At 36.6% G+C, this 8,682-nt stretch overlaps 1 protein-coding gene across 4 annotated transcripts in view; it reads left to right on the plus strand.

The window, feature by feature from the left end:
• Nucleotides 1-476: 476 nt before the first annotated feature.
• Nucleotides 477-8,682, plus strand: part of LOC107716567 (polypeptide N-acetylgalactosaminyltransferase 14-like) — a 45,717-nt gene continuing 37,511 nt past the window's right edge. The window contains exons 1-2 of one of the 4 annotated variants that reach the window (XM_016523050.1): nucleotides 477-775; nucleotides 6,748-6,917. In XM_016523050.1, the coding sequence (XP_016378536.1) occupies nucleotides 641-775; nucleotides 6,748-6,917 (305 nt within the window). In that variant the 5' untranslated portion in view covers nucleotides 477-640. The remainder of the gene's footprint in view (nucleotides 776-6,747; nucleotides 6,918-8,682) is intronic. The other 3 variants (XM_016523065.1, XM_016523057.1, XM_016523072.1) reach the window with 3 other exon arrangements.

Raw genomic sequence — 8,682 nt, forward strand, 5'->3', positions numbered from 1 at the left:
CTAAGTGGAAATTAATTTCTATTAGTTTTTTAGTCAATGGTGATTACAAGATCAGGATTTTTTAAATAATTTTTTTCATAGAGATTGCACGCACAACGAACATTTTGTACACTGCAATAATTTATAGGTTACAATAACTTTAATTATATTAATCATAGACGCTTTCATAACTTTACATTTAAGTATTTATTCATTTCCATGGCTTTGCAGTACTACAAATCGCTGCTTATAAAATCCTCTGATATTTCCAGTTTTTTCAATGCAGTGGGAGCCCTGCTTATTGTGAGCAAATAACGGAGAGAAATTCAGAGCGAGTCTACTGTGTTAGAAGCGCATCAAGAACAGACAGGTCCGTAAAAAAAGCGCTGTTCCGCGGTAGGTGGTGCTAAACGCATTCACATTTTGCCGGTACCTCGGTGGGTACATAGGATGATTTTAATTGCGCTGGACAGCGTCCATCGTCACTCACAGTCTCAGCAAGTCAGCGCGCTGCGCACGAGAGCAACAACCTCATTTCTGGATATTAGGCACGAAGGGCAAGTGCGCGAGCGCAGCGCGCGGACACAATTCGTTCGTTCGCTGAGAGAGAAGCGCGCGAATGGTTTTCAAACTGAAATGAGTCGTTAACGGCCGTTTGAAAATGAAGAGGCTTTCTCGAAAGCTGACATTAGTTCTCGCAGCGTTGTTTTGGATAGCCGCTTTACTCTATTTCATATTGCTGAATAGCCGGAAAATACTACCTGACCAAAGAAACGAGCTACCGCAAGTAAAAGAGGTGAGTGATAGCCTACATCATGATATGTTAGAAATAACAAACCTCATGGACGAAATAGCTTGATTTTTGTGATTTATTGCTTTTTAAAACCTGTCAGTAACTCTTTAATTCTTTATTTTTCGTGTTCGGTGAGAAAATATTTGTGAAGGTGCACCACTTTTATAGCCTAACGTTACCTGATCCAATAATAAAGGGCAAAATTGTCCATTATGTCGTTTTTTTCCCTTTTTTTTCTTCTTGTCGGGTGTGTAAAACAGGTCAGTTTAGTGAGATAAATTTTTTAACTGAGAAATTTAGCTTACTTTTCCCTCGGGAGACGAAATAATATGCTTTGCGATAACCTTTTCACATTTTATTTGTTGAAAAATATATTTGTGTAATAGCCAATTTGGTCTCTTTTCCTATTCAAACATGAATTCCTATCAGTCAGTATGATGGACGCACTGAAATAGCTTTAATATATAAGTGCGTACACGAGGGAGGAGATATTTAATCTAGATTATTGAGTGAAAAGTAACGTAAATATTTAAATAGGCTATATGAAAATGGTTGTAATTAACGCTATAAAAGAACCTGGAACATTTGTACCCCTGACATTTGCTTTAGAAACAAGTGTTCAGCCCCTTTTTGACTCCCCACAGGAAAGACAAATCACAAATGAGATCTCTGAGTTGTTTCTCATAGACAGCAATGAGTTTTATTAAGGTTTATTTCTTAACAGAAAGTCTTCTATTTTCTCTTGACAAGTATTAATCTCTCATGTGGTTCATCTGGTCTGGAGTTTCAGAAGTCTGTTTGCCAAGATACCAGAGTCTGAGATTTCAGCATGAACTCAAAAATCAAATTGCTTCAAAAATCAAATTATGTGTGCTGTATTATCCTTTATCCACATTTATTTTATATCTCTATATTCTTAGCTGTCTCATTTGTGTTTATTTTATTAATCTTAAAGACATTTAAGGAGAAATATCTGGGACAAAACTGATGCTTAAAGGGTGTATAAATATGCAAACTCGAGATGATTGAACTGTCATATATTTTTCTCTTATACATTATATGAAATATACTATATAAAATAGTTTGGTATGTGTGAGATTAAATAGTGAATGAAGGAATGTATAGTTCTCTAGTTCTGAAGATGTGCTGGATTTTACCAGGAGGCACCAATCAATAAATAATTCCACTATTTTGTTCAATAGCTATCATGACTAAGATAGAAAGTAATGTAAACAGAAGGTCAAGGATATTCACAAACAGTATAAAGCGAGATGATGCACATATGTGTTGCATTAATAAATAGATCTAGCTGCTGTATTATTGCTGTATGCGTAAATCTGCAGCAAAGTCTTGTACATCTTGTAAGTCAGTTTTTCATACAAACAGCGGCTGGTATATGACAATAAAGTATCACTGAGGGTAATGGGGTATGAAACATGATGTATGGTGTAATATATCTCAACACTGAGCAACACTCTACAGGAACAGAAATATGAAAACAGTTCGCACATGCTCCTTACATCTGTACAGAGACAATGATGGACTTTTTATGGTATAATGATCAGATTTATCTCAAAAAATGCAGAAAGAATTCTTAGCTGGTGAATGCTTGAGCATTGATGGATTTGACTTTTTTATTCTTAGTTTCTCTGTACATCCTTGTGTGAGTATGTAAAACTAAAAATAAGTTAAACAGTTAATGTGGCCTTGAAAACCGCCAGGTGATAGATTTTGCAGACACTCCCCCTTTAAATACAACTAAGCACTGGTAGAGAAATGTCTACTTTAGTATTCTGTGTTGAGCATCATGTTTCCATTTGCTGTTTGCTTCAATATCTATTTTCTGTAATAACCCTGACAGAGAAGGCCGAACCTGCAATAGCTGTTATTGGTGAGGAGGAATGTGAAATACAGGGTTGGCGCAGCGGCTGTTGAGGTGAATGCGGTGTGTGTCACGGTGGCCAGTGTGTTCAAACCATTCATCAAATGGTGGTGACATCTCACTCAGATTCGATGGGAAGATACTCCCCCATCAGCAGAGTGATGCATTATCTTTATAATGGTAAGGGAGGACTGAGATATCACCCATGACATCTGCTATTACCATGATTCATGGCAGATTTGTCCCACAATACAGATTACACAAGCAGACAGTGTTGTTGTGGGGTATATTCACAGTGGCTTCGTGTCATTGGCGTTGAGGTGTTAGACTGGACCGGACAGATGGAGTTTGATGGATTCATCATTTGCCTGCACATGAATTCTGACAGAACATTGGAATGAATAATTTTAATGTAATACCGCAGACCAATTTTACAGTCATGCATGGATTCTGTACCTGCTGAGAGTGTGCTGAGGCCTTTAAAAAAGGAGCAGGATTTCAAAAGAAGTTCAGATGTGTGGTTTAGTGCATTGCAAGAGGGCAGAGGCTTTGGTGGAATAGAACGCTCTATAAAAAGGACCCACATAACCACACATACAGAGTACAGACGACAGGACAGGGAGGATCCAATTACCACTTCCTCAGTCTGTCCTACTCCTCTCATTAGAAGGCTGAGCTCTGTGGGAGCCGGGGGAACACTGAGCCCCAATCGTGGCACAGCTCAGATGCCCTGATCAGTGACTGTGGAGCATCAAGGAGCTAATGATTTCAGCGGGGAGTGTGGGGGTGGTTACGCAAACGCTGTCTTTTGAAGGCGAATAAAATTGTTAAGCAGATAGGAAATTTGCCACATTGATTCAGAACCTGTCATCTTTGTTTTCATGTGTTAATTAAATTCTGTTTCTATTACTGAGTATTCTTAATCATTAAAAGAGGTAATTTTGCAGTGACTCACTGTGCCCTAATCCAAAATGTCGAGATTAACAATGATGTTACATTTTTACTAGCGCTCTCACCTTTTGTCATTTCAACATTAGCTCAGCCTGTAGGCTTGACGTGTCGCTTTAAAGTTGCTAGGCTGTTTTAGACAAACTCAGAATGGATGAAGTGCCTGTGGTGTTGTGAGTAATAAGAACTAAATACTGGACTAATATACTAGGCATAATATACTACACAACTTTTTTTTTGCCCTGATTTTCAGTCTGGATGAGTCAATGCTGATTGCCGAAAGTCAGTCTGCAGATTTTGGGCAGTCCAGTTTAATACATTTCACAGAAAATTGTGTAGTGTATAATGGGCACAGACTATATTTTTTATCTTCAGATTAGGAATCCATCCTGTCGGAGGATGTCAAACATATTTAATATTTTAGCCGATTTTAGAACACACTAGTTGCGTCTGAAATTGCATAAGGTCAAGTAGGTACTATGTTTGGTTTGAAACTTACTTTGCCTACTATACATTATGAAAATTGGCATATTCTGTTGCAGTTAATGGTTTTTATTTGTCACTTAGCAATGCATTTGTTTGTTGTGTTCTGAATGACTTGAAAGTCTGGTAGTGTGTGATCGTTTAGTGTCTTTTAGTGTACAATGCCCAGCTTTTCTCTGTTACATTTACAAAGTCGCCAAGTGTATGATACTTAGTGTTTTCAGATTTTAAAAGTTGTGTTTTGTATTCCAGCCTTAGGAATGGTTGATAAGGCCATTGCTGAGGGTGTGTAGTGGGTTTATTTAATTACTTATTTATTTGCAGCAATACTTTTAAAGGGATGAATTTATATATGCTTTAAAGGGTTTTAGTGTACTGTTCATCTGTAAATTCATCCACTTTTTAAAGCACAGGGCATGGAACTTAAAACCGTCTGCTGTAAAAGATTACACTTATAAAAATACCTATTATAATAAAAATGTCTCAGTTTTTGTGAGAACTATGGGAGTTTTGTGCAATAAAGGTAAGAGATATTTAGCCTATACATTAAATATCTGCTAGCAACCCAGTTGAAGAGCTGTGCGTTCTTGGATAGAGTCTGTATTGTTTACCTATTGGGCTATGTATACATGCAGACAGACATCTTTTGCTGTTGCTCACTGAGTTTTTTATTGCCTCACGTTGAGCTTTGCCTTTCTAAACCAGCAAGTCAACTAAAAAAATTGTTTAGCTTTTAAAAATCATGTCTCTGTTCTGTTCCATTCTGTTGCACTCTGTCCAGTTGTGTCCAAAATCGACTCCTGTATTAACACTCCATGAGAGACTTGTTTGATTGGGGTCCCTAATTATTCAAATGTGATTTTGAAAATATGTAGTTTTGCATATCCCTAATGAGAACATTTACATATTGTTTGTATTATGAGAATGTGTGCATCTGCATTTCAATATCAGCCTGGCTTTTAGACAGACAGATACCACCAATATTATCTGATACTAATATGACTTGGAAACTGAAATGGCGAGTGGAATTGAAAGCCCAGCCATTACCTTGCTAAGCAGTCTAAAGAAACAGACATGTGCAATTACCCACCTCTGTTACTGGCTGTAAAGATGCTGTTGTGGCTGTTGTAAAGCAGCAGGCCATGACATCCCAACCATACACACAATACTGGAAAAGGCTTGTGAGCTCACTGGTGAATTCTTAACTCATTGTGTTTACAATGCCCTGAAGTCCACTCACTCCAGAAGTACAATTTAATAGCTCAATATTAATGCTGTTGTTTTATTGCAAAAAAGAGAGTATGAAGTTTCTTTAAATTATTCCAACTAGGAATTTTTTAGGCCAAATTCACACTGCACCGACAGATGAAGACAAACGGCAACAAGACGTGTTCGTCAGATTTGGTCAGATCAGTGTTTTACCCCTGTTCATGTTGGCATTAGTTAGCACTTGTATTCACCGAATGAACACGGTGAATCAGTGTTTGTCAGGTTTTGGAATGTCTGAGAAATGACACTGTAATTGGTTGGCTGTCGCCTTTGGTCTGTGTCTGTTGCCGCAGTTTGAATTGGCCTTTAAGAGGTGGTTTGTGCTTGATGACATTTGGGTGTTTTTATTTTTCGAGGTACTTTTCGGGTACTTTTTTAAATTACAGATTACGTTTTCTGATCATACTTGATTTATTCTTTACATGTCTGTGCATGACCTTCAATAAAGCTCATATTTTGAAAAATTCTGGGTTTTTTGTATAACAAAATAAAACAAAAAAAGGGTCATCTTATTCTCTGTATCCCCTTAGTCCTAATTAGCAATACCTCTGAAACTGCACCTGCATAAACATGGGTTATTGATTTATTATGTGTATTTTAATTGTAACAACCCTCGCTATTGTTTTAAGCAGAATCTCTACACAAATACGAATGCTAGTGGCAGTCATTTCCATGGAGGGCAGTAGCTGCATTTGGGAACGCAGGAGAGAAGGAGGCATCATCATCAGTCAGCATTCATACAGGCATCTGGGGAGAAACTAGCAACCTGCTGGCATGGGTAATCACCAGCCCCAACCATAACCAACAGCCTCCAGCCCCCTTAATGGTCTAACATCAGCAGAAAAGCTCAAGGAAATAATAAGTGGGAAAACATGGAAACTCTCAAGCTGCTGTCGGTGCAGAATGTGGAGGTTTATTAAATTATGATTGATATGGCCTCAATGTTCAAGCCTCAATATTCGTGACTACAGCTTGCTGTGTGCCTCATATTTCGAGGGGTTTGGTGTGATGGTGCTGCAGAACACTGAAATATTAATGACTTTCTTATGATAATTGAGAATATTGCCTACAGCAACTTTGTTTACTTTTTCCCACTCTTTTAAATAGTTTACTGAACGTGTCTTTCCACCAAGTGAACATGCTCATATCAGAGTCTTGTGTTTTGCAGTGGATTATTATTATTATTATTATTAATATTATTGGATTTGAAACTATTTATTTTGAAAGATGCTAGGATTTGTTCAGACCTTTAGAAATGACTTATGTAGCCTAAAGCATCTTTGACTTCCAGTGTTTTTGTGGAACAAGACAAACAGTACAAGACAGACAGTGAAAACTGGATAGGCTAAATAATTTCAATAAGTCTGATTCCTGTGTTTTCATTATGTTGTAGATTTCAGATGCTGAGTGGGATGACCTGCTGGAAGAGTTTGAAGAGAAAAGCTACCTCAATGCTCACAGATGGAAGCCAGGCCAGGACCCCTACAGTCTGTATGCCTTCAATCAAAGAGAGAGCGAGAGAATCCCCAGCAACAGAGCGCTTAGAGACACCCGACATTACAGGTAAGCCCTGTGTGTGTGTGTGTGATCTATATATAATATCCACACGGTTCATATTAAATTAATGAAGGTGCATCTGTGAGTTCTTGAAAACTTTTAGAAACTGATGAAAGGTGTACTGAGATAAAAAAAGAGTAAGGATTAAATTTAATGAGCAACATTTTTATGAGTGCTTCTCAGGTTCTCTAAGGTCGATATGCTGTACTAGATAATGAAGCATTTACACTACTATTCAAAAGTTTGGGTTTGGTAAGATTTTTAAAGTGATTTTGATATAAGTTTCTTATGCTCATGGAGGCTGCATTCATTTGATCAAAAATGTATTAAAACAGTTATATTTTAAAATATTATTACAATTCAAAAATACCAAATTTTCTATGTTAATATATGTTAAAATAAAAATGATTCCTGTAATGGCAAACCTGAATTTTCAGCAGTCATTACTCCACTCTTCAGTGTCACATGATCCTTCAGAAATCATTCTAATATGCTGATGTGGTGCTCAAGAGAAAGATTTCTTCTTATTATCAATGCTGAAAACAGTTGTGCTGATAGAATAATATTCATATAAATCATAACATAAATATTTTTGCTATCACTTTAGATCAATTTTATGCATCCATACTAAATAAAAGTATTAATTTCTTAATATTTTATATATTATAAAATCTTACTGACCCCAAACTCAGATTTTGGTAGAATTAATCGATCATTTTGAGATTGTTCTGCTGTACTATCAGCCTTTAGTTCTAATTCAGCAATTGCACAGCAAAACTCGACAAAACTTTGCCACAACCACATTTTTCCTCACTCACTGCCTTATGCAATGGCCAGCAAATGTATAATATAAACTAAAAAGAGGTGGATCATTGTTGTTTCAGAAATTCAGCAGATAACAATTATTTGATTGTTAACATGTTTTAATTTGCATTGGTAATTGAGCTTCTTTATGAACGCTGTCTGTGATATTTGGCAGAGCTCTGTGGCAACATGACCTTGTGGCATTTGCAGCACATGGCCACAGTACATTTTCACTCTGCAGCACTGTGGGAGGTCAATGACTCATTAGTGCATGTCACTTTCTTCAGTCAGAGTGCCACATTTCATTTTGCAGCTATTTCTGGATTCTTTTCATGTTTACCATGTTTACACCTGATATTAACTTCCATCTCGGTTAATCAGATCGCATGTGATCAGCTGTGACAGATTTTCTCATGTTTGCACCTCATGTGACCACTGTCCACATGTGATCAGATGTTAAATCCAGGTATAAACAGGATCAAAGTCTTGTGTATTCACAACTGATAAATCTTTATTTGCATTCCATGAATAAACAAGACCATTGATCATAACGTTCTCAACATCATAGTCTGAGTTCAGAAAACTCAGTAGTATTTATTGTTCAAGTAACTAGGTTAGGCCCAGATGAAATCTGCAGACATTTTTTGTAGGGATGTAACGATTCACTCAACTCACGATGCAATACTGATTTCATGATACAATTTTTTCATGATTATATATATATTTTTATTATTATTTTAATTAAAAATCTGATTTAAGACAAATTATAAGTTAAAAGATGTCCTTTTATTATTGCTTGGACAAAATGCTGAACATTTCTTTGTGAAATTGAAATATGTCAAACAACAAAACTAAATTGAAATTTTAAAACAAACCCCAAATCAAATAAATAAATAACACAAATAAAATCTCTTCATATAAACAAACTAAGGCTTTGCCTGTGCTCTTTCCATTCAGTTAGAGGCAA

Source organism: Sinocyclocheilus rhinocerous, unplaced genomic scaffold, assembly GCF_001515625.1.
Source record: "Sinocyclocheilus rhinocerous isolate Xijiao unplaced genomic scaffold, SAMN03320098_v1.1 scaffold1874, whole genome shotgun sequence".
Classification (NCBI taxonomy): domain Eukaryota; kingdom Metazoa; phylum Chordata; class Actinopteri; order Cypriniformes; family Cyprinidae; genus Sinocyclocheilus; species Sinocyclocheilus rhinocerous.